Source organism: Erigeron canadensis, chromosome 8 (genome assembly GCF_010389155.1).
Source record: "Erigeron canadensis isolate Cc75 chromosome 8, C_canadensis_v1, whole genome shotgun sequence".
Lineage (NCBI taxonomy): Eukaryota > Viridiplantae > Streptophyta > Magnoliopsida > Asterales > Asteraceae > Erigeron > Erigeron canadensis.
The window spans coordinates 31777764-31803408 of NC_057768.1; the positions used below are offsets into that span (position 1 = coordinate 31777764).

General features: G+C 34.2%; 3 protein-coding genes and 1 pseudogene across 4 annotated transcripts; 3 read left to right on the plus strand and 1 right to left on the minus strand.

The window, feature by feature from the left end:
• Window positions 1-797: 797 nt before the first annotated feature.
• Window positions 798-6400, plus strand: LOC122610631 (pentatricopeptide repeat-containing protein At1g18485). The gene is made up of 2 exons (XM_043783602.1): window positions 798-3267; window positions 6319-6400. Exon 1 carries the CDS (start codon window positions 798-800, stop codon window positions 3261-3263), a length of 2466 nt encoding a protein of 821 aa, XP_043639537.1. The 3' UTR covers window positions 3264-3267; window positions 6319-6400.
• On the minus strand, window positions 3374-4721 carry LOC122610018 (E3 ubiquitin-protein ligase CIP8-like). The gene has a single exon (XM_043782989.1). It carries the CDS (start codon window positions 4571-4573, stop codon window positions 3533-3535), a length of 1041 nt encoding a protein of 346 aa, XP_043638924.1. The 5' UTR covers window positions 4574-4721; the 3' UTR covers window positions 3374-3532.
• Window positions 6143-10761, plus strand: LOC122610017 (serine protease SPPA, chloroplastic-like). Of its 2 annotated transcripts, none has more exons than XM_043782988.1 (14): window positions 6143-6213; window positions 6316-6530; window positions 7174-7357; window positions 7472-7609; window positions 7716-7886; window positions 7957-8060; window positions 8431-8498; window positions 8592-8758; window positions 8851-8920; window positions 9073-9227; window positions 9371-9473; window positions 9915-10002; window positions 10083-10226; window positions 10292-10412. In XM_043782988.1, exons 1-14 carry the CDS (start codon window positions 6168-6170, stop codon window positions 10310-10312), a joined length of 1674 nt encoding a protein of 557 aa, XP_043638923.1. In that variant the 5' UTR covers window positions 6143-6167; the 3' UTR covers window positions 10313-10412. The 2 variants fall into 2 exon arrangements, with proteins under 2 accessions (XP_043638923.1, XP_043638922.1); XM_043782987.1 differs by having other exon boundaries at window positions 6153-6213; window positions 10374-10761.
• A 2974-nt stretch (window positions 10762-13735) lies between these two features.
• LOC122580539 lies at window positions 13736-22848 on the plus strand (annotated as a pseudogene).
• The last annotated feature ends 2797 nt before the right edge of the window (window positions 22849-25645 follow it).

Sequence of the window (25645 nt, forward strand, 5' to 3'; positions counted from 1 at the left end):
CGACCACCACCACCACCACCATGATCATCTCCGACTACCACCATGATCCTCCGGCGACGGCGACCATCTCCGGCGAGAGTTACACATGTGTAAGTACAACTTTTTTTTTTAGCATTTTAGGGTCTAAAATTTCTAGGTTTTTTCCTTCGCGAGACAATCACCACCAGCCACCATCACCTCCGACCACCCCAACCACGGCGCCGGCGCCGGCATCAAAGGCTTCGCCCGTACCGTAGCAAACCGTCACCATCTCTTGGATCGCCGCCCATCAAATCCATACGATTCCCATATGCGTCCCTTGACGGTTAGCTTAGAACGGATGAGGGCCTCTGGCCCGTACCGTATCCACCCGAAAACGAACCTGATTCTCGCCGGAAAGTTAACTTACACATGTGTAAGTTGTAGTTACACATGTGTAAGTCTCGCCGGAGATGGTCGCCGTTGCCGGAGAATCAAGGTGGTGGTCGGAGATGATCATGGTGGTGGTGGTGGTGGTGGTGGTGGTGGTGGTGGTCGGAAATGGAAGGAACAAGCATGTGTAAGTTAACTTAGACATGTACTTTTTGTATTTTTTTAAATGTTTGTACTATAAATAACCCACCCCTTTATATATATATATATATATGACAACAAATAATATTTTTTTAATAAGATAGAAATGAACAAAATCAATTGAACCAATCCAAAATTCCAAACTCATTACTTTCATCCCCATGATGATGTCACTACACCACCCCATCACCATCGCCACATATCTTCACCGGCAACACTCCAACTCTTTATCCAAACCATTATTAATGCAGAACAAAAATTTGTATGAATACAATGTCCTCATTAGCAACTACACTAAAAATGATCATTGGTACAAAGCATTGCTCTGTTTTCGACAACTTTTGGAAACGGGTCATGACCCGGATAACTTCACATTGCCTTGTGTGGTTAAATCTTGTGTTGGGATGTCAAATTTGAGTTATGGAATGATGGTTCATGGAATGGCAATCAAGTCGAGTTTGTTTTCGGATGTTTTTGTACGTAATGCTTTCGTTACAATGTATGGGAAGTTCGGGTTTGTTGAGGAAGCAGTTAAAGTGTTTGATTTTATGCCTCAAAGAAACTTAGTCACTTGGAATTCAATGATTTCGGCATTGGCTGATAACGGGTACTTTAGAGAAAGTTTTGGTGTGTTTTTGGAGTTTTGGACAGATGAAAAGCGTTTAATACCGGATGTTGCTACATTGGTGACGTTGCTACCTGTTTGTGGTGCTAAAAAGGAAGTTTTGTTAGGGAAAATGGTTCATTCTTTGGCTGTAAAGTTTGGATTTTGTCGGGATTTGAAGGTGCAAAACGCGTTGATGGATATGTATATGAAATGTGGATGTGTGGTAGAAGCAGAAGTTATGCTTGATAGAATTGATAACAAGAATGTTGTTACTTGGAATTTGATTATTTGGGGATGTTCAGAAGGCGGTGAAAGTGAACAAGCGTTCGAATTAATGCGTAAAATGCAAGATGGGGGTGATGGTGTAAAGCCTGATCAGGTCACGGTTTTACACGTCTTGAAAGTTTGTTTGGACTGTTCACATCTGTTCAAAGTGAAGGAACTTCATGGGTATTTGGTTCGTTTTGGGATTGAATCTGATGAACTGGTTGCAAATGCTTTGGTTGCAGCTTATGCAAGATGTGGACGCAGGTCATCAGTGTGTTTGGCTGAGAATGTTTTTAACAATTTGAAGGACGTGACGGTGAGTTCTTGGAATGCACTTATTAGTGGCTATGCAAAAAATGGTGAACCTTTAAAGGCGATAAATTTGTACAGGAAAATGACATCTTCTGGCTTTAAACCCGACTGGTACACCCTTGGTAGCCTGCTTTTAGCTTCTGCAGAGCTAAAGTCGTTGAAATATGGCAAAGAGGCTCACGGGTTTGTGCTTAGAAACGGGTTGGAAACTGATACACACATTGGTAATTCACTACTTTCATTCTACATACAATGTGAGAAACCAATGTCTGCAAAGATCATGTTTGATGGACTACAAAATAAAAATATAGTGTCATGGAATGTGATGATCGCTGGTTACTCACAGACGAGGCAGCCAAATGAAGCTTTAGATCTCTTTCATACCATGGTTTACAATGGAATTCAACCACACGAGATTGCAACCACGAGTGTATTAAGTGCTTGTTCTCAGTTGTCTGCTTTAAGGCTCGGACAGGCAATCCACTGTTTTGCATTAAAGAATAACCTCACAAAGGATATGTATGTAAATTCTTCAATCATAGACATGTATGCGAAATGTGGATGCATAAAAGCTTCCCGGAATGTTTTTGACCAATTGGATAAAAAGCATGCTGGACTCTGGACAGTTGTGATTGCAGCCTATGGGATTCATGGGCAGGGACAGGAAGCCATGGAACTATTCAGTGAAATGCAGAATTTGTTTGTGAAACCTGACCACTTCACCTTCATTGCAATCTTGATGGCATGTAACCATGGTGGGTTAGTTGAAGAGGGTCTTAAGTTATTCAATGAGATGCAGACGGTCCACGGAATAGAGCCAAAACTCGAGCAATATGCATGTGTAATTGATATGCTAGGTCGTGCACAACGATTTGATGAGGCCATGATGCTTACAGGTAAGATGCCTGTGGAACCTGATGCTAGAATTTGGTGTTCATTGCTTAGTTCATGTAGAGTTCATAGTAATATGGAGTTAGGAAAAACTATTTCTGAGAAGTTATTACGGCTCGAGCCAAATCAAGCAGAAAACTATGTGTTGTCATCAAATCTGTTTGCCAGTTTTGGCGACTGGGATAATGTTCGAAAAATTAGACAAAAAATGAGGAAATCTGGACTTAAGAAGGAAATTGGTTGTAGTTGGATTGAAGTTGAAAGGAAAGTATATAACTTTTATGCTGGCGATACAATTCTACCAGATATAAGCCACATGTGGAGAAGATTAGAAGATGATATCACCCGACATGGGTATAAACCAGATACAAGATGCGTCCTTCATGAACTAACAGAAGACGAAAAAGTCGATATCTTGAGGGCTCACAGTGAGAAACTTGCTGTTTCTTTTGGTTTGTTAAGAACAGGTAAAGGCAAAACATTAAGGATCTTCAAGAACCTGCGTATATGTGAAGATTGTCACAGCGCTATTAAGTTGGTGTCAAAAGTTGTTGACAGAGAGATAATAGTAAGAGACAATAAGCGGTTTCATCATTTTAGAGACGGCCAATGCTCCTGTGGGAATTACTGGTAAAATTGTAAGATGACTCCTAACCAACTTAGCTCTCATTGTATAGTTCAATAGTTAAATGTTGTGTGTATATATATATACATCAAGAATGGTAATACATCAAACAACTTGAGGCAACCTAGCAAATTAAGCAATCATATCATAGAATCATTTAAAGAACCAACATACAAATATCCCTTCAATCATTACATAACTCACTGCAAAGGATAATATATACATTTCATAAACTTGAAACTATATAAACTCAAAACCAAACTACTAACTGTCACTATTCATATACCACTCACAACCCTTTCCACTTTCCTACGTTCATAACCAAGATCATCAGTTGGAAGCTCATAACGACAAACAGGACAAGTATTCTGTATACACAACCAAGGAACAATGCAATCACCATGGTAAAAATGACTACAAGGAAGCCGTTTCACCACTTCACCTACACCAATCTCATCCTTACAAACAGCACAAACCGCATCATTATCTTCACTCGTCATCACCACGTTCAAAAGCTTTTCAACCACTCTTTTAGAAGCCGGTGGTCTAACCAAACCCAAATCACCGTTTTCCACAAACTGCCTAAACAACATCTCGTTCTCCTCATCATCATCACCTTCAAACCGCTCTTCTAAAACACCCGCAACCCCTTCAATATCATTAAAATCCAAAAAAACCTCCCACCCCAAATCCTCACCCCTGGTCACACGATCCCGATTCTCATCTTCTGGAGCTATAAACACGTCCAACAATTCCCCCCTTTCGTCTATCCCACCATCCACTTGCTCCCACTCCAAATACTGTTGACGTATATCCACGTCCACATCCCCTCCAACACGATTATTATCATTGTCGTTATCATCGATACGAAAAGTAGACCAAGAGAGCATAAGATTCCCTTCATCAATATCCTCACAAACCTCATTCATACCAAAATCATAATCCTCCCCATTTTCAATATTATAATCAGAATCAGTCAAATTTAGTTCAACATTTTGCGGGCAAATTTCGCAATCACCATCATTATCATAATAATTACATAACCCAAAACCCATATCAAATTCAATTAAATTCATATCATAATCATCACCACTAGTAATATTATCATTATTAATATTGTTATGATGAATTCTTTCAAAAATCCTAATATCAGATTGAATTAAGTCATGATTCACCTGATTGAAACGGGTCGGGTATGGATCGGAACGATGTCTTTGAGGGCGGGAAAGCAAGTGTTGCGAGGGAAGATTGAAATCCTCAAGATCTTGAGGGTAAACGTCGTCGTTTTGGTCGAAATGAAGGTAGCTAACATTTGCCATTGAATTTTAAGAAAAATAAAATCTAGTAATATATGATATTATGATGACGATGTTATGTTTGTGTGTGTTTGTGGGTTTTACGTTCGTGTGTGTGTGTAAATGGTTTTAAAACAAAAAGTAAAGCAAGCAAACGGACAGTCAATTGTCCGGTATGGAATCCGTTTCTTTTCATTTTAGCTTTTTAAGGGTTAAATGTAAATTTTGTCCATGTGATCATTTTAAAAATTTTGAAAACGGTTTTTTTATGGGTATGCAGTTACATAGTCTAGAAAAGTTATTTTCTGCACAAACTCGCCGGTCATTACTTTCACTTTGACACGTTGACCTTCTTACGTGGACTTAATATATTAAACAAAATTGAAAATATGATATAGGATACAGCCGGACAAGAACAAACATATGCATATACATACATAGAAAACACCATTTTCAATGAAACCAACTTCTAGAGATCTTTGTCCTCTTCTCGATTAACACACAAATTAAAACCCATTAGCGTCTCTTCTCGATTGTTCCATCGTGATGATCGGAAAATAAAATTCCGGCATCAGAAGTATAACAACTTAAATTCATCAATAAACTAACAATTATCAAGGTTATCCAAATGCAACTAAATCAAAATAGATCCGATTAGTCGTTAGTTTCCCGGCGCTACCGTCACCACTGTCACCATTTCCGATGACAAACCCTAATCCCCAAATACATAAAAATCGTTCATTGAAACACCAAAACTGCCGAAGTGAAGTTTACAGAATAAGCATTTCATTGGGGAAGATATTGATTAAATTGAATTCATTTGTTACATATATACATGGAAATATATAGATATAGATTATGCATATCTATCTATATAAGACTTTTGGTTTTTGTTTTTGGTCTTTTGGATGTAAATTTGTAAGTGTATATCTGTGCTCCCAAATCTTTTTTTTACCAAGTTTTATTTGTGTTTTATTGTTCTAGAAGATTTGTATGCTTTTTGTTTGGTTGTATATGAGATTTTCAATTTTTTGATTATTGATTTAGAAAGTTGTAAAGGGTTACTGGGTTTCTAGAAATGATGCATAAACAATCATGTCTTTGTAAATAAATTATTTGATATTTTTTACGTGGATGAAGAATGGGCAAATAAAATTGAAACCGGCTCCACATAAGTTATCTACTTGGTTTTCTTCTACTTTAACCATTTATCCAGGTTTTTTTTGCATACAATAAAGCCAGACACTGGTTCATGCACATAATAACTTTTATGGATTAGTGCATTTCTGCATACTTAACCCTTCTTTTATTCTTTTAGTTTTTGAGCTTTTTTTATCAATGTGATAAGAAATGTTATTTGTATTATCTAATCAAATGACCACGAGACCAATAGATGCCATGACCCCAGTCTTAAAATAAGAAAAAAAAACGACAACATAGGAAGAACACTCGAAATTATCCAACAAATTATTAAAACTTAGTTGACTTGACTTTAGTGTGTCTGATCAGTGATCACCAGCACTTAAAGCAAAACTTAATCTAATTAACATGGTCTATATATATATTAGGAGTAGTACTTAAATGATTAATTACAGCAATTCAACAAAGAGATATATACATGGCTTCATCAACTGAAATATTGGAGCCAAATCTTACATCAACAAGTAACCATATATATACATGCAAAAATTAATCATGCTTATATTCATAATATATACATAGTTGAATAACCCGTGTATTCTAATTTTGATCTGTTATGTTTAAAGCAGAGAATGAGGAAGTTAGAGGAGGGAGTTATGAGTCCAAGTTGGAGGATAAGATGGTGGGTTTAGGATATAATGATGATGACAAGTATCCGAGTGGTGAATTTGAATTTAAAGTCCCAAGTGCATGGAAGAGCATGGTGGTCAAGCTACGTATGTTAATTGCTTGGCAACGCGTTCGCAAGAATAGTGTTTTGAATATCAAATTGCGCGGAAAGGTTTGGTTGTTTTCAGCTATATTATGTTCTTCGATTGATATGATGATGTTTGTTTGTATATGTTGCTCATTTTGATATATTTTGTTTACTTTCTTTTTTTTTTAAACACAGTAAATTTATAAACCATTAATCTCTATGGAAAAAACCCCACAAGACCCAGCCAAGTTTTGAAACTAGCTTGGTCTGTAGGTAAAGAACCCCCCATGCCTCCACACTGGCAGTGACAGATTAGCGGACTTAGAACGTTTGATATATGTAAACTAAAAATGGTGTTACGTGTGATGAGGCAGCGATAGATAGTTTCCAATAATTTAAGAAAAAAATTTTTAGTAAGAATTTGAATATTAAATTTATCAAACTTTAGAATATACTTAGAAAGTCTCAAAAAATAGCAAGGAAAGGTGTTGGCCTAGGGGTGGGTGGTGCACCGGCGAAGGGTAGTGGTGGCCGGCTGATAAGGTGGCATTGGTTGTGGTGGCGTAAGAAATTGGTGAAATGTCACTCTTTTTAATGGGTCGAGAAAATGAGTGATGTGTCACTTTTAATTGGATTGGGAAAAAGGGAAGATGTGGCGAATTGGGTTTGTGTGTATGTTATAGTAATGTGAATGATGAATTTAAATGGTTAATGTTGTGAATTTCAGATATCAGATCAGCTGAAGAGTCATTTCTCTTCAGGGTTATCGTTACCCCAAATATGTGAAAACTTTATGAAGGCAACATATGATCCTCGCATATCAGGTGTTTATCTCCATATTGAATCCTTGAAATGTGGATGGGCTAAACTTGAAGAAATTCGAAGGCACATATTGGATTTTAGGAAGTCAGGTAGATTAAATTACATCAGTGTTCTTGTTGCCTATTACTGTACTAGTTTTCTTGTTGCATATGACACATAATTTATATTTTAAGACATATACTAAAGGCAAGAATCCAATATAGGTAAATTTATTGTTGCTTATGCAACCCAATGGCATGAAAAAGAGTATTACCTTGGCTGTGTTTGTGATGAGCTCTACACCCCTCCGAGTGCTTACTTTAGTCTGCACGGTTTAACTCTGCAAGCAACATTTGTTAGAGGTAATTAAATAGGTTGACTAATTATTTGTGCATTCTACAAGAGCAAATATCCAAAGTCGACGTATGCTATCAACTTCTAAACTTAACTCGGTTGTTGTGCTTGAAGGTGTATTTGACAAGGTAGGTGTGGAACCACAAGTGCAGAGAATTGGTAAATATAAAAGTGCTGGTGATAGCCTAATTCGCAAAAATATGTCTGAAGAAAACCGTGAAGTGCTTATTAAATTGCTAGATGACATCTACGAGAATTGGGTCGATAAGGTTTCTCAAGCCAATGGTAAGTCACTCTTTGGTTTCTCTATTCTTGATGTATCAAGATGAGCAATTTGGACTCTTTTTTTTTACAGGAAAGAAAAAAGAAGATATCGAGAGTTTTATCAACGAAGGAGTTTACCAAGTGGAGATGTTGAAAGAAGATGGATGGATTACAGATATCAAATATGATGACGAGGTACACATAGGAAAAAAGGACATATCTAAAGGACCACAGGGTTATGGTTTCTGCCCCGTTCTAATCCTTTTTTGCTAGAGGAACGGGGAAGCCTTTTTTAAGAAGTCACTTCCTTAACTTTGCCATTTAATAGGTTTTGGAGTTCAAAATGTTTAAAAACTCGACCACTTATGTTTGTGATTTGCCAAACACTTAAATCTGAGCGTTACATATTCAAACAGCAACGGATATGCAAGCACTCTTTCGTTTAACCTGTTTCGAAACACCTGAATATCTGATTTTGATTATCCATTGTACTTTCGAAAGATACATCCAAACAGCCCTTTTTACTCCTTTTAGAAATGTTACAGATTATATTCCACCTTTCCAGGTTATATCTATGTTGAAGTCACGATTGGGCATTGCGGAGAAGAAAAAACTTCCACTTGTTGATTACAAGTATGATCTTGCTTTTATGTCTTTATTTAAAAGTTTTTCTTCCAAGAGTCACATGTTTTCCTCCATATAACATATAGTTTAATTTAACTACAGAAAATATTCGAGAGTCGGAAAATGGACCTTGGGGTTATCAGGTGGCAAAGATAAAATTGCAGTAGTTAGATCCTCTGGTAGCATTAGTCGTGTAAAAGGGTCATTCTTTCCACCTAGTTCTGGCATCATTGCTGAAGAATTTATTAAAAAGATTCGCAAAGTAAGAGGTATAGAAGACACTATGTTGTCCTTTTAGAGATGATATTATTTGTGCATAATTTCAAGTACATGTTTATGGACTTATCCTTTTTCTTTTCAGAGTCAAAAAGTTATAAGGCTGTAATCATCCGAATTGATAGCCCTGGGGGAGATAGTCTTGCTTCAGACTTGTAAGTACCTTTCTTTTTTTATTTTTTTGATAGACTATAGTAAGTGCTTTTCTATTTTGACCTAGAAAGGATAATCTATACCAATTCACTATATGAGGTGTAACGTGTAATGTTAACAATTCACATGTGGTTTGGTTTTTGCTTTTGTGCAGAATGTGGAGGGAAATCAGTCTATTGGCTGAAACTAAGCCTGTGGTTGCGTCAATGAGTGATATGGCAGCTAGTGGAGGATACTACATGGCAATGGCAGCACAAACTATAGTCTCGGAGAATCTTACAATAACGGGTTCAATTGGTGTATTCACTGGTGCAATACTATATCTAGAATGTTTTTTGTAACTCTTGAGTTAGTTTTAATTGTGCATGTTTATAAATCTTCGACAAACTTTTTTGATACATAGGTATGATAGATCAAGAATGAGTGTATGTTTAATAACATTTTCATTGCAGTCAAGTTCAATTTGGAGAAACTATATGAAAAGATTGGTTACAACAAGGAAATCATATCGAAGGGACGATTTGCTGAGCTGTATTCTGAAACTCGGGCATTTAGGTGAAAGGATCTTTCATATATTAGCTTTCACAGCTGGAATAGTTTTCATCATTATCAATTAAGAGTTGCTGTTTGATTCTCATTAGTCATTAGTTCTTATAAATTACTCCGTAGTTGAAATGCGTAGAATAAAGAGTTGGTTAAAAAGAGAATGGGTCAAATGAGTGGTTTTAAGTTGCTCAGAGTAGAATACAAATTCATGAATCTTTTTTTCTTGAATACAGATCATCATTGATGTAATATAGTGTTTAAAATCATATGTACAACACTTATAAAATATGAGAGATGATAATTCTTTCAGGCATGAATTGCTTTGGGTCAGTCCAACTCGACGTAAACAGAAAGATTATCCATTTTGGTTTGTTACCTGACCTGCCCAACCCGCCCATTTTGCCACCTCTAATTATTTTGATCACAACAACATTGACTATGTCTGTGCAGACAAGAGGAAGAGAAGCTATTTGCTGAAAAAGCTCAGAATTTTTATAAACAGTTTCGTGACAAGGCAGCTAGTTCAAGATCAATGAGTGTATGCAGTGACTTCAATAAATACTTGACTTTCAGGTACTTATACTTACACAACTATCAACCAAGTCCATTATATCGCAGGTGGATGAGATGGAGGAGATTGCTCAAGGGAGAGTATGGATGGGAGGTGATGCTGCTTCACGTGGTTTAGTTGATGCAATTGGCGGGTTCTCACGGGCTGTTGCTATAGCAAAACACAAGGCCAGCATACCTTCCAACAAAAAGGTCGGTTCCATTCTGTTCACTGTTTTCTTTAAAACTAAGAGTAAAACACTTGGTGTTTGTTTCAGAGTAATATTCAGAAGTGGTAAAATGGATGGGTCGAGCCCTTCACGCATAGCATACCCTAATACATTTGGTGATTCCATCCAGGTTACTTTGGTTGAGCTTTCAAAACCAAAATTTTCTTTACAAAAGTTCCTATTTAGTATTGGGACCTCAGCAATCGGACTAAAGCAACTGCATGATGGCTTGATATCAAATGAAGGACTGCAAGCCCGTATGGATGGAATCAATTTTCAGGGATCGGAGGGATCTTCGTTTGCAGATCCTATTTTCAGTTTGCTAGAAGACTACATAAGTTAGTTCCAAACCATATGTTAATGAAAGAACTCAAGGCAAAACTCCTTGTTAATGTTTATGTTATTTCAGATTTTTATTTCAGTTTCCATTAAATTACATATCATATATGAGTTCCTTCTTGTCAAACATGTAAACTGTTGTAAATTACTTTGTAAATAAATAAGCCCACTGTGTCTAACGCTCACTGTTGCATGCTCTACTACTATTTATGGGAGAAATTAAACATAAATTTACAAAATAAAAAAGGTGTCTATTCAGATGTAGGGAATGAGGATTAATGGTAAAGGAAAGGAAAAAGAAGATAAGGATGAAGATAGTGGAAAAGAAACGAAGTAATAATGGAAAATGTTCATATATATCATTGTTAAATTGAAAAATAACATTATTTATCCAAGGATTAAATTCTTATAATCCTTAAGAAGGTAACCTATTTACACGAATTTCCTATTAAAGATAACTTATTTTGTTTTCGTCTATTTAAAGGATCCTATTTTTAAGAAATTCCTAATAAAGGGTATCTTGTTAGTTTTTGACAGACGAAACTCGTGAAGTGCCACATCATTGATGCCATGTCATCAGTTTTGCTGACGTGGCACTTAACGAGCTCTGTCTGTCAAAAACTAACGAGATACCCTTTATTAGGAATTTTTTAAAAATATGATCCTTTAAATAGACAAAAACAAAATATGTTACCTTTAATAGGAAATTCATGTAAATAGATTACATTTTTATGGATTTTTCTCTGTATCCAACTAAATTTCTAAATATTACAAATACCATTATTAAATTTAATCAAAATAAAACATTAAAATCCTTCAAAAGTAAAAATAACATTTACAACTTACAATTATACCCTCTTTTCTAGTCACATGATGACATGATATAAGTCACAAGATATGCATGCTTATTTCTTGTTAGTTTTTTTTAACAGTGTTAGACTTAAATTTTTCTTTCACCCAAACAAAATCAAGTAATGGTAATGTACGAAAGATATAGGAACTGATTAATGGGACGAACAGGCTCTTACTTTCAAACGTTAAAAAAGAAAGTAATAATAATGGCGTAAAATTTTTTTCAATAATTTCATCTCCCTTATGTATATCATCACATATATATCTTACTTTTTCACCAAAAAATTTGGACATAATATTTAGTGTACCGAGATTTTGTGTAATTAATAAAGGGTTGGTATATATCAGTCTTTATTTTTTATTTATATTCCCTTATAAAGAAAAAACCCCTTTTTATTTTAGGTAATTCTACCTTTGAATTATCATAATTATCCTTAACTTTTTATGTTTAGTCCTTAATGAATTAATTTACACTTTAAACTTTTATTTTAATAATTAACACTTTAAGCCCTTATCTTCTAAAAATTTCCACTATCACAATTACATCAACCTACACCACTTGACACCGCCACCTACACAAATAGTACCATCATCAACACCACTAGACCGCCTTCCTCACCACTGCCGCTACAATGCGCAGGTACCATGTTCGTAGTTTCATATATGTTATTTACATTTCCTTATTAAATCTTTGCATAATGAATGATAAGATAGTGATTTTTAGGCTACATTATAATGGTGTATTATTAAGAAGGCACTTGTAACTGAATATAATGATTTTGATTACATTAATATAGAAAGAGACCCGAATCGGATATGTACGTGATCATTCGCTACAGGGTTAAGAAGCATGTTTTCCTGTATGGCGGTTAAATTCTTTTGAGAAAATCTCAATTGTTGGATTTGAAGCAATCTAATATGTTACTTTGTTTCACTGTTAATTTGTGGTTTTACCTTTTCTATCATGTATAATTTTCCTATTTGTTTGACCACTTTGATAACCTCATGGATATAAAACCATATAATCAAAGTTTTAATCAATGTTAGTGTTTTTCAAAAAACATTATTAAAAAAACAAATAGCTACTACTTGGAAAAGTTATATAATATGAGTGGATAAGATACATAATGTGAAATGATTGAAAAGATTCAAAAACATTACTACTTTTTTTTTAAAGGCTAATGGACGACCCAAGTCAAACACGGTGGTGTTAGGTGACCACCTTACCAGCCCCCAATATCCGGTAGGAGAAAAAACCTCTTAATCTAGCCGCCCGAAAGCACGACGCTAATTAAGAGAAAAACTCTGCCCCTCCATAGACTCGAACCCGGGTCTACTTCATGGGTACTTCATGGGAGGATTATGCCTATGCCAATGGGCTAAAGCACTATCGGCGACATTGATGACATTACTACTACTTGATTTTGTTTAGGTAAAAAAGAATTTGAACCTAACACTGTTAAAAGAACTACCGAAAAATAAGCATGTATATCATGTCACTGAATTAAAGCCCAATATATACCAACTTTATAAGTCTAGAGTACTATCTTGCACCAATAATTCAAGGTACTAAAAAATCTAGTCAACCAAATTTAAGGTATTAAAATACACTTTGTGCTTCTTACTTTTATGAGATGAGAAGAAAACTACAACAATTCTAGTTTGGAAAGATCTAAAAATCATTTATGAATTAGAATCAAAAGTAAAGAGTCAAAAATCATTTTTGAATTTTTATCTTTAATTTTAATCCAATAAAATCAAATGGCTATTTCAGAGGATATCACTCCTTTGGAAAATTGGTTTGAAAAGATACTCATTTCTTTAAACTTGTTGCTAAAGTTGTTGTAAAGGAAACATCGACTTTGAATATTTGTGGGTGTTTTAGTCATTCACTCATTTGAGAAAGAGTCAAACACAGAGTATTTATTTGAGTGTCTAGTGGTGTGAAATAACCAAAACCATGACGACTATTTTGTATTGTCTAGAAAAAAAATATGATATGATATTACTTTTCTTTTTTTATTTAAATGTATTTTTTAACATGCTAATAACAACTTTATGAATTGTGGTATAATAAAAAGAAATTACATTATGTTGAGAAAGAGAAGGAACGAGAGAGGAAGAAATTACATATGTTGAGTGCTTCATTATCTTACTCGACAATTCACATACTTTTAAAAGCGTTCACATTATTATTATAAGAATAAAAGGAAAGACTAGAAAGAAAATTGACCGACAAAATTGCTATATACTCAATTGAATATATTTAACTGATTGATTACTATTACAAGTACTATTTAAGGTAATTGATTAGGTGGATCTAATTACAACAATCATGGCTTCATCAAATGGAGAACAAACACCAAATAATCTCATAGCAACCACAACAAGTAAGCAACCTATAACAATGTTCTAATTCTATATATATATATATATAGTCTATATTTAAAAATGATCATAGACATGATTGTTATGTTTATGTGTTTATCTTTCAAAGTTATATCTTTAGAATATGCAAATCTTTAATACCCAATGGCCAGAGGTATCTTCTAAATCCACTGTGTGGCCCCGGAGGTGGTTTTACACAAGGTCTCGGGTTTGAGTCTTGGAGTTTTTATCTCAAAGGTATTTTTCATGAGTAATGCGTTGGAGGTCCAAAATATATCTGGTTAAAATTTCCTCCAACATGTCTGGATCGGAATTCACTTTGAAAAAATAAAAATAAAAAATCTTTAGAATATGCATGTCATAGAAACCACATCAAACTTAATCATCATACTAAATTATCAATCTTACAACCTTATACAAACTTCTTATTCGCGTTTTGATGTTTTTAAACACGTATATCATCATACTAAATATAATAGTGAAATGAAATCAATAGTACACTACAAGTTATATCTATTTTAAAACTTTCTTAACTTTTGTTTTGAATGCATGATGGTTTGTCAGAGGAGGAAGACAAACTTACTTCCGAAATCAATAATGATGTCTTATTAAAAGGCAATGAAGATGACGACTATCCTAGTGGAGAATTTGAGTTTGAAAATCCAGATTCATGGAAGAGTTTCATGGTGAAGCTACGAATGCTAGTTGCTTATCCACGGGAACGTGTTCATATGGGCAGTGTTTTGAATATTAAATTACGCGGAAAGGTCTGCTTGTTTTCAACTCTTTGTTTATTAACTATATACTTCTGGTAACCATTGAGTTAGTATCCACCTACCCCTAAAAAGTGGCTTGGTGCTTAAATAAGCAAGGTTTCAAAAGTCTCATCACTAGGCAATGTGTAGGGTCGCTAGACTGAAAGGAAAAATTCATTCACCGGACTAAAGGGTTACATATATATCTCACATGTTTGGTTGGGTGGTGTTAGTATTTTAATGTAATTGGACATTTTATTTTTATATGGGTTAGGAGGTAGAGTGTATATACTTATATAAACTAATATGTAACACCCCAACAAGACGAAAATATAGGGTTGTTAGTTATTGGTGTCTACTACCCAGCCCTTTAAAAGCTACAGATTTCCACAGGCAGTTTTTAAAGACAAAAGGCCTTGATGGCAGCCGGCCTCATTACTTAGGCTTGGTTATGTTTTAAGTTGACTTGGTGAACAAGTTTTATACCCTAATTGTAGCCTATATAAACAGATCTCTTGTATATTTATTTGTGTGGAAAAAATCAATAGAAAACCTCTTTGCCCCCCGTGGATTAGTTGACACAGTTAGTGTGAGATACCACATTAAATCTCTCGTGTCCTTCCTTCTTGTTATTTTCCGGTCTTTGTTTTTGTGTGTGTCTGTGTGTGCAGTTTATTCCTAACAAAGGTGTCAACAAAAACACAACATGACATAGCTATTACATAGAACAACGATCTAAATAAAAAAAAATTGTTATAGGTAAACCAAGAATTTAACATACAAATCATCCAAAGCATTCAATTCACAATAAGTTAACCAAATACAACTAATACAATCGTTTTCAAAAAGCCATTGTTCATCCCTAACGAGAGCATTCGGATCATAGACCTCGAGAATACATCCAATGAAGAAAGCACTACCAAAATGCGCATTAGTCCTGATTATAGCTAACAAAATATGTGCCGCTTCCTTGATCCAATCCAAAGCTAGCCTCCAAATTAACCTTGGTTCCTAGCATTTGCTTGGTTACCTAAAAAGTATACTAAATCAAGTCAACACATGGTCAGTGAGTTTGTAGGTTTGAACAACAAGATTCATTTTGAGTCAATATAAACAAGATAGTACAATGCTATAGATCTATAGGAACCTACAGTTACAAGGAATACAACATATAGCTAGGCACATGATTCACAACAACGATAGCTCAAGCTCATCCACAATCAACAACAACAACACATAATAACAATAATGCAACAAACAATATACACATAAGAACTGTCTCTTACGGTCTCTCCGAGCTCTACACCACAAACCCAACAACAATGGGGGTGTTAGTGCCGCATCCTACCCCGGGGGATTCCACAAGGGAGAGTTGGCCGACAATGGACTCGGCAGGTGCTTACGTTGATTAACCAATAAATGCCACAATCAATCAAGATTGCCGAGACAAGTCCCCTTAAGGCAAACACATAAACATTCAACTATCATCTACATATTGTACAATATAAAAGATATCGATACTCGTGTTATAAAACCGAGTACACTTTCCACCCAAAGTTATAAAAGATATGGGCTACGAAACTCACCTAAGGCGATTACACAAATTATCACTTGAAAGATGAGAAAACATGAACCAACGTTCACAACCTACTTCGCAAGTATCGAGCCAACATAAAATACCCTAAACAAAGCCTAACTACTTAGCTATTCATCTTGAATGCCCACAACGAATGTTTGCAATGATTCACAAAAGGGTTATGAAATGTACAAATGGGTTATGAATTGTTCATTTGGGTTATGAAGGTAAATCTGGATTATGGATCGTTCATGTGGGTTATGAATCGTTCATCTGGGTTATGAATGTACATCTCGCTTATGGATCGTTCATCTGGTTATGATTGTTGATCTGGGTTATGGATTATTCCTCTGGGTTATGATTGTTCATCTGGATTATGGATTGTTCATCTGGGTTATGGATTGTTCATTTGGATTATGAATCGTTCGTCTGGGTTATGACAATAGATTGAGCAAGCTAGACACCAAATCCCGTTTCTTTTAGAAAATCTACTACGAGTATAACTAAGCATAATTACCAATTTGTTTCACAAACCCACTTTCAAAATCACAAACCCATGACCCAACATCACAAACCTCTTTTTCAAACTCTTTAACTAGTTACTCAAAAGCTCCAAGATTTGTCCAAGTTAGATATCAATTCAACATCTATTTTGCTTTCACAACATAAAACAAGTAAAATCATGCCCATCTTACAATCATACAATTGCCAAGTATAAAAATCCTCTTTTGATTTGAAACCTTTAAACCTAAACCTAGATTTTCAAGATTTTAGCCAAGACATCAAAAGATCTAGTATCCAAGACCTACAACAACATAAATCAAGCATTTAGAAAGTGATAATACTTGCCAAAAATTTCCTTGATGCAAGAACTCGGATTTGAAGCAAAAGAAGAGGATGAACGCTTGAAACAATAAAATCTTGGATCCTTGAAGACGGTGGTTATTATTATACAATATAATAGTTGATTTCACTTCACAAATATTATAATGAAATCCAAAGTTTAGAAGAAAGATGAAGATAAAGAGGATGTTTTTAGTCTTATAATCTAGATAAAAGGATAAAGGACATAGAGAGATAGAGAATGTGTGTGTGGTGAAAGTGAGGATAAGAAAATGTAAATGCTTGATTGGGTAAGAGGCTACCCAATGGAACTCACTCATCCCCCAAAGACTAGTCCCTGTCAGCGCCACATCAGCAAAAAACACTCCAAGGACTAATTCCCCTAAAATGCACCCAATGGACTCATCCACCAAAGACTAGTCTTGGACCCACCAATTATTTAATTCTACCCATTTATCAAAACTTTACACTTTTAACCCTCTAAAATTATAACAAACAAAAACATACACAAATATAAAACACTTTATTCACACATAAAAACATTACACAAATTATTTATAAAATAAACATTACAGTACTTGAAACATTGCATAATTTATTTAAAAATAAAGCAAAAACACGCATAAAACATTACACAATTTATTTCTTCATCGCATAAACTGCTTTGGCTCTTATGATAAAATGGTTCAAGGTGATGACTGTAGAAGCTAGTTGTTGCACAGCAACTTGTATCTTCTCGATCTTCCCCTGCAAATACGTAAAGTATTCACTCTCAAGATCGGTACAATACCCAGTTTGTAAATAATCAATTTGTTCTTGACACCATTGCTTATTCGCATTTAGTTTTTCACCAATTGCAACAAGCTCGTCTTTGAACATTTCGTGGTCGAGTATATCAGACATGATACTGTCATCCACTTGATCGACAGTCATTGGTGGTTTAGGTTAGGGGGTCTTGATGAAGAAGCCATTTAGATGTTTGTGATTTTATCAGAAATGTTTAATCAAAGAGGCCAGTATTTATAGGTAAACTAAATGACGCTCCCTCAACATTCAAAAAGCAAAATAATTTACACTTCCAGTCCCTACAACGTTCGAATTCAAAATATTTACGCTTCTAGTCCCTCAAACGACCAAAATTTCAAAAATATTTACACTTCTAGTCCCTGGACGGCTAGTTGGATTGTGATTCTATAAATACCAAGCCATAGCACAATTCAGTTTCATTCTTCTAAAAACCCACTCTCTTTCTAAGTAAATGGCGTCCTCATCATCAAAAAAGAATGTTCACCGACCTCGTCTGACCGAAAATGAGATGAAAACAAGAATCATGGCTGATATCAAAGAGGACACCCTCTTTCAAACTGAGATCTCTGGGGTCATCGGTTACCTACGAGAGAAAAGGCGACAATGCAAGCAGCAGGTTGAGACATTACAAGCACCAGGCCGCAAGGTCTCCAAACACGAAAAGACATATTCATTGTTTCTGCAGGATGAGAGCAAGAAGGTCATGAGGGTGGTCGATGATGTTTTTCAAGCCTGTCACAGGTTGGGTGACCAATGCACATGGGCCGAATCGTACCACGACAACTGCGGAGAAGACAAATTAACGTGGGAAGTCAAATGCCCCCAACACGACAAGTGGTGGCTGAACGAATATGCTAATCGTGGCTTCGGGAAGATGTCAGTCAAAGATGATGACGAGTAACTGAAACGTTATTATGTATTCGTGTTTTAATCATGTAATTTGTTCTTTAATTATGTCTTTTAATCATGTAATGTCGTTTGATAATAAAATGTGTTCTGATAATAAAATGTGTTTGATTTTTACAAAAAAGTAGCTATTAAAGGGACTAAAGGTGACACTTCTAGGAACCAAATTGATACAAAGGTGACATTGAGGGACCTGTTTTGCCAATATTAGAAACTTGCAACTAGCCGTTGCATTAAAAAAAATAATAATAATAAAAAAATCAAGCAACGCTCTCGTCCCTGCAGGAACGAGCTAGCCGGACGAGTGAGGCGGACGAGCGGGGAACGAGTCCCACCCAACGGTGTGGACTCATCCTGTATGTCAAACGAGGCAATGGACGAACCATTGGCGAGCTTCTAAGTATACACACTCACCAAACATCTCAATTACCTAGTTACCTTGACACGAGTATAATGTAAATGCTTAAATGCATAATTTTCACTAAGATTCTCAAACATTTATTTCTGGTACATAACTTCATAAGAGTTTAACAAATAATAACTATATAAGTCAACAGGTCAAAAATCACGGGTGTCACACAATGTGTGCCCAGAACCAATACGTATTATCCAAATAAGAAATTTGTGAGACCCTGACCGTTAAGGGACACATAATTGTATTTGGAAAGTGATCACACGGTTTGCATTGATATGAGCCTTTGAAACACATTCTCAAATACAGTTTTTCTAACATGTGATATGATCAACATGAAGTTTTCAGAATATTTGTATGTTATGTTTAACACTTAATTGCTATCACTTTCAGATATCAGATGTGAAGAGTGGTTTCTTTTCCGAGTTAACGCTACCTCAAATATGTGAAAACTTGATAAAGGCAGCGTATGATCCTCGTATATCTGGTGTTTAACTCCAGATTGAAACTCTAAATTGTGGATGGGGTAAAATTGAGGAAATTCGAAGGCACATATTGGATTTTAGGAAGTCAGGTAGATCTATGAATTTCTATTGAAAGATTTTGGTTAATTAGAGTATTTTGCTTAATCATCTAATACGATAACAAGTAAAGTTTCAAATTATCATAATAACGGAAATCTGATGTGGGAATCTAATTTAGGTAAGTTCATTGTTGCATATGGATCTTTATGGCATGAAAAGGAGTATTACCTTGGTTGTGCTTGTGAAGAGCTCTATGCGCCTCCAAGTGCCTATTTTTCACTATACGGGTTAACCACTGAAGTACAGTTTCTTGGAGGTAATTTGACGTTTTACATTTCTGCCTGAATTTTATATGATTAATCATACTGTCAACTATATTTCTCTGCAAGATCAAAGCCAAACTACTTTCTCACGCATCTTGTGATAGTGTACATAAAGGAGTATAGTTATACGTCTATATATGCTTTGGCCATCTCCAGCCATACCTCTATACCAATCTTTAATAAACTTGAGTTAAGAATGTTTCATACAGGTGTTTTTGAGAAAGTAGGAATTGAACCACAAGTACAAAGGATTGGCAAATATAAGACTTTTGGTGATACACTAACTCGTAAGACTATATCTGAAGAAAATCGTGAGATGCTTACTAGAGTGCTAGATAATATCTATGGGAATTGGGTCAATACAATATCTCAAGCCAAAGGTGAAGTTAGTTTGTGGTTAACATAGTCTTGATGTACTTCAGTAAACAATTTTGATCATTTCTTCTACAGGAAAAAAAAGGGAAGATATCGAGAGTTTTATCAATGAAGGAGTTTACCAGATAGAGAAGTTGAAAGAAGACGGATGGATAACAGATATAAAATATGATGATGAGGTAACACACAAAACAAGAACATGTCCATACTTTTGCCACTCGATAGATTCTGGAGTTTAAAAATGTTAAAAAGAAAGTTAACTGATGTGTACAGTAATGTCCATTCATTTCAGGTCAAGTCTATGTTGAAGATAAAGTTGGGCATTGCAGAAAAGAATAAACTTCCTATTGTTGCTTACAAGTGTTAATCCCTCCTTTAAAGTCTCCGTTTTCCAAAACTAGAATGTTGTCACTATTTTTGATTACATCATTGTCTTTAATGCCTGCGGGTAGCTAGATAACCCAAGACATTGTCTTTATTATCCGTGTATCAGGGAATACTCAAAAGTTAGGAAATGGACATTGGGCTTATCAGGTGGAAAGGATCAAATAGCAGTAATTAGAGCCTCTGGCAGCATCAGTCGTGTAAAAGGGTCATTTTTTTCATCTAATTCAGACATTGTCGCTGAGAAATTCATTAAGAAGATCTGCCAAGTAAGAGGTACGTAAATTAAACATTATACAGTTCCTTTAATCTTGAAAAGGCATGCTTCAAAATATATAAATGTTGAATGTGTTTGAAATGGTATATAAAAGCCTAATATATACAAGCATGAAGTTTCTGCAACTTTTACAAGTCACTTCTCTGCAAATATTCCAAGTGATGGTCTTTTATCACTCTCAATTCTAGATCCATGTTTATGGGCTTTTCGTATTTTCATTTCAGAGTCGAAAAGATATAAGGCGGTTATCATTCGGATTGATAGCCCTGGAGGTGACCATCTTGCTTCTGACTTGTAAGATGTACCTATTATGACCACAAAACCATTATCTTTCAAATATGTTTATGTACTCATCTACAAAAAGGAAAATTCATGTGACATTTTACAGTTTTTTTCGGGGATGCTAAAACTGTAGTTTCTTGTGCAGAATGTGGAGGGAAATCAAGTTATTGGCCGAAACTAAGCCTGTAGTTGCATCAATGGTTGATGTAGCAGCTAGTGGTGGATACTACATGGCAATGGCAGCGCAGACTATAGTCTCTGAAAATCTTACTTTGACCGGGTCAATTGGTGTTGTTCAAAGTAGATTACACTATCCTTTAACTTTTTCTTTAAGTTTTGAGATAATGATTTGTTGCACTTGTTAATACTCCTAAAACCACATTATATTTGTGTACAAAGAGGATCTTGCAAGATGTTCTTGAGTATGTACGTTTCTCGGTTGTGTGTTTAAGCACAATTATATTTGTTTTAGGTAAATTCAACTTGGGAAAATTATATGAAAAGATTGGTTTCAACAGCGAAATAATTTCAAAGGGACAATTTGCTGAGCTGGATGTGGATGGCCGACCATTTAGGTGAACCAATCATTCATTTGAGTCTTGAATTTTAATCATATAACAACTTTGTTCATCAGCTTCTTATTAGGCCTTACTCCTTATGACCTTTGTGCAGACCAGATGAAGAGAAGCTCTTTGCAGAAACTGCCCAGTATGTTTATAACCAATTTCGTAACAAGGCAGCAAGTTCAAGAGCAATGAGTGTATGTGGTCAATCGAGTTGATATTTGAAATTATCTGCTCATATGTTACATAATAAGCATCCAAATAATTATACTGCAGGTGGATAAGATGGAGGAGATTGCTCAAGGAAGAGTGTGGACTGGTAATGACGCTGCTTCACGAGGTTTGGTTGATGCAATTGGAGGGTTCTCGCGTGCTGTTGCTATAGCAAAACAGAAGGCCAATATACCTCATGACAAAAAGGTTGGTTTCATTGTACTCTCCTTTTAACCATTTAATGCTATATATATACTCATATTGCAGATTGTTTTTATTGAAAAAATGGTTCACTATGTCCACTATAGATGCTGCAATCATATTCGGTATTCAAGAACTTACAAGAAATGGACTAAAACATCTTACGGAATTAACTAAATTGGCAACCTCATTTTGACTCGTGCCTGTGTTAAAACGTGTTTGCTGATTATGTGCAGGTTACTTTGGTTGAGTTGTCACAACAAAACCGTCGTTCTTCAACTAAATTATTGTCCCACTTAATGAATCCAGCAATCGGTATAGACACAACTCTAAAGCAACTGCAGGATGGCTTGACATCAAGGGATGGAATGCAAGCTCGTATGGACGAAAACATGTTTCAAGGATTAGATATGTCTGTGGTTGCAAACAATGGTTTAAATATGCTAAAGAACTACCTAAGTTCTCTTTGATCTCAGAAGCTTTTATACACATTTTATGAAAAAAAGTTCAGTTTTCTAGTATATTTAACATATATAGTGATTATAATAGATTGGAAGTAAAGTTAAAGTTGATTTGTCGGAACTATATATACATGTTTTTCGTAAAGAGGTTTTCCCTTCAATGAATGGAAAGCAAACTTCTAAACTCAAATTCATTTATATAAGTTTTTAAGATAAAATTAGAAAAATTTTAGGCGTGTTTGGTTTATGGGTATGGAATTTAAAAAACGACTTTGGTTGTATCTATACTAATCTATATAAAGCAATCTACCCTCCCCATCTAACTATTTGAAATGATCATATTACCTATACTTTATTCACTAATTTAAACATTTCACTTATTTATCTATAATACCCTTAATGAAATAAATTACAATATAGATCTTTTGAAACTTAAAAAACCATATTAACCCCTCTTATATCAATTAATTTACATTCACAACCACGTCACCACCACCGTCACCGCCGAACATCGACGCTACCATTGTCACCGTCGCCACACCTTCGTCGCTACCACCATCACCGCCGCATCGTGCGGGCATCCGTTTAGTTGTTAATTATTAAGGGATATCCTAAATATAGCACCATATTCTATTTAATATTTTACGGAAGGTAAATTTGAATTGTTTCTTCATACTCCGAACTTGAACTTTGTCTTTATTTCGCTTAAACCAAGACTTTTAAATTTCAAGTTTTTCTTAAAAGGAATCCATATATCGATGGTTACTCTTAGTTTTTACTTGAACTAACGTTGCGTTGGTTCATAGATTTTGATAAAATATGATAGAATTGAAATTGAGTTATATTCCTTATTACGTTTGGTTGTTTAAAGACAAAAAAAAATCTCATGTTGCAATGTAAACATTTCTTAATTTGATGAAATATCCATTCCTTAACAGAGGGAGAAAAATTTCCATTCCATCCATCACTTGAATCTTCAAAAGACAAAAAAAAAAAGAATTCCGTCAAATTTCATCTCTTAAAATTTTATTTTTCAAAGTTTAATTTCGTCAAAGCATTATGTAAACCAAACATATAGTCGATAGTTTGGAAAATGGATAAATACTTTATATAAATGTAGCTTTTAGTTAAAATAATATAAATATTAAAATAAATAAAATAATAAATATCTCTTTATTGAAAATTTTATATATCATAAAAATAATTGTGCATTAATAAATATATTTGCCTTTCATCAATATTTATGTGGAGGTCAGTTATTATAAAATAACTATTAACCTAAAACAAAAAATAATGTATAAGTCTTTAGATCCTTCATCATAGATCAGATCAAAAAATTAATCTAATGATGTCATTTTTGTAAAGTTTTAGAAGTTCAATGACATGAAATATTTATAGAAACGTTTCACATTTGTAGGTTTATTTATCTAACTAGCAAGGTAGAAGTCTCGCGCTTCATGGCCTTAGTTATCGTGTTAAAATGGTTCCGTTATAACCTGCATTAAATCGACAACCTGTTAATTAAGCATCATTTTGTTATGGATATGTTTGTTCAAAATTTATAAAATCAGATACTATATATCTATTTGAGGGCAATACCATATTATATTTCGTTTGCAGGTTGACATAATTTCAGTTATTGTGATTACAATTTGTTTTTGATATGATTAACTTTGACATGTCAAATATATTAATATTTAAGGGCAATATCATAACCACATTAAAAGTTTGTAGTACCAACTACTGAACACATATATTTATTTTGTGAAAAAAAAAGGTAAAAAAAGAAAAGACTATGCAAGAAAAGAAAAGTAAAATAAAATGTACACATATATTTTTTTTGTGCATTAAAATTAAATTAAACAAAAATAAAAAAAAAATGTGCAAGAAACCAATATTAAAACAAAAAAAAACCAAAAATAAAGAACCGAAATGGGATGTGATATGTTAAAATATGGATCAAACGAGATACGACGTAAAAATATACAAACGGTGCAATGCTTTACATCAACATAAAATTTGTTGCTTTAAAACTTTTAAAAGTTTATGGTTAATAATTTAAAACTCTTAAAACTCTATTGTAAAAGTAAATAAAAACTTTCAAAAATTTTGTGGCAAAATTTAAAACTTTTAAAAATTCACTATTCATTTCCATTTGCTCTAACATAGAAGTAATATTTTTGTGCATTAAAATTTAATTAAACAAAAACCAAAAAATAAAGAATTGAAATGGATGTGATATATTAAAATCTGGATTAAACGGGATACAATGTGAAAATATACAAGCGGTGTAATGCTTTACATCAAAAAAAAAATTGTTGCTTCATAACTTATAAAAGTTTATAGTTAAAAATTTAAAACTCTTTAAAACTTTATTGTAAAACTAAAAAAAAAAAAATTCAATAATTTTGTGGCAAAATTACTATTCATTTCCATTTCCTTTAATATAAAAGGTAATTAATGTGTTTAATTATTCAACACCAATTTTAAAACCGTACAGTATATTATTAATAAATCATATTAAAAAAAAGTTTTGCTAAACAAAATCTTAAGCTTTCGTTAAGGTGCATTAATTAGTTGTACACTTATCATAAAATTCAGTGCCGACATTTAATATGAAAATATAAAACATTTTTATGCACGTTAAGTAAAGCTCCAAAGGCTTCATTTAGCATTTTTTTTTAAAAAAAGAATCTTTTGATTTCTTTCCATCTAATTTGTTATATCGTCATATTGATCCTTATTTTTTAGTCAAAATTGTTAATTTGTGAAGACACTGATTCATGTAATTCATTTATAACTAAGGTGCAACAATTTAATAGTCAGTGCATCACAAATTCACAATTAGTTTCGGAAAATCACGATGCAGGTTTTGATAATAATATTTTCTCACACTAGTTAATTTTTATACATTAGTGATG

Excerpts from the sequence above, each read along its gene's own strand:
- LOC122610631 (XM_043783602.1), top strand. The coding sequence starts at position 798 with ATGCAGAACAAAAATTTGTATGAATACAATGTCCTCATTAGCAACTAC.
- LOC122610018 (XM_043782989.1), bottom strand. The coding sequence starts at position 4,573 with ATGGCAAATGTTAGCTACCTTCATTTCGACCAAAACGACGACGTTTAC.
- LOC122610017 (XM_043782987.1), top strand. The coding sequence starts at position 6,168 with ATGGCTTCATCAACTGAAATATTGGAGCCAAATCTTACATCAACAA. Across the intron at positions 6,214-6,315 it reads GCCAAATCTTACATCAACAA|CAGAGAATGAGGAAGTTAGA; the intron begins GTAACCATATAT and ends TTATGTTTAAAG. Across the intron at positions 9,228-9,370 it reads TTCAATTGGTGTATTCACTG|TCAAGTTCAATTTGGAGAAA; the intron begins GTGCAATACTAT and ends TTTTCATTGCAG.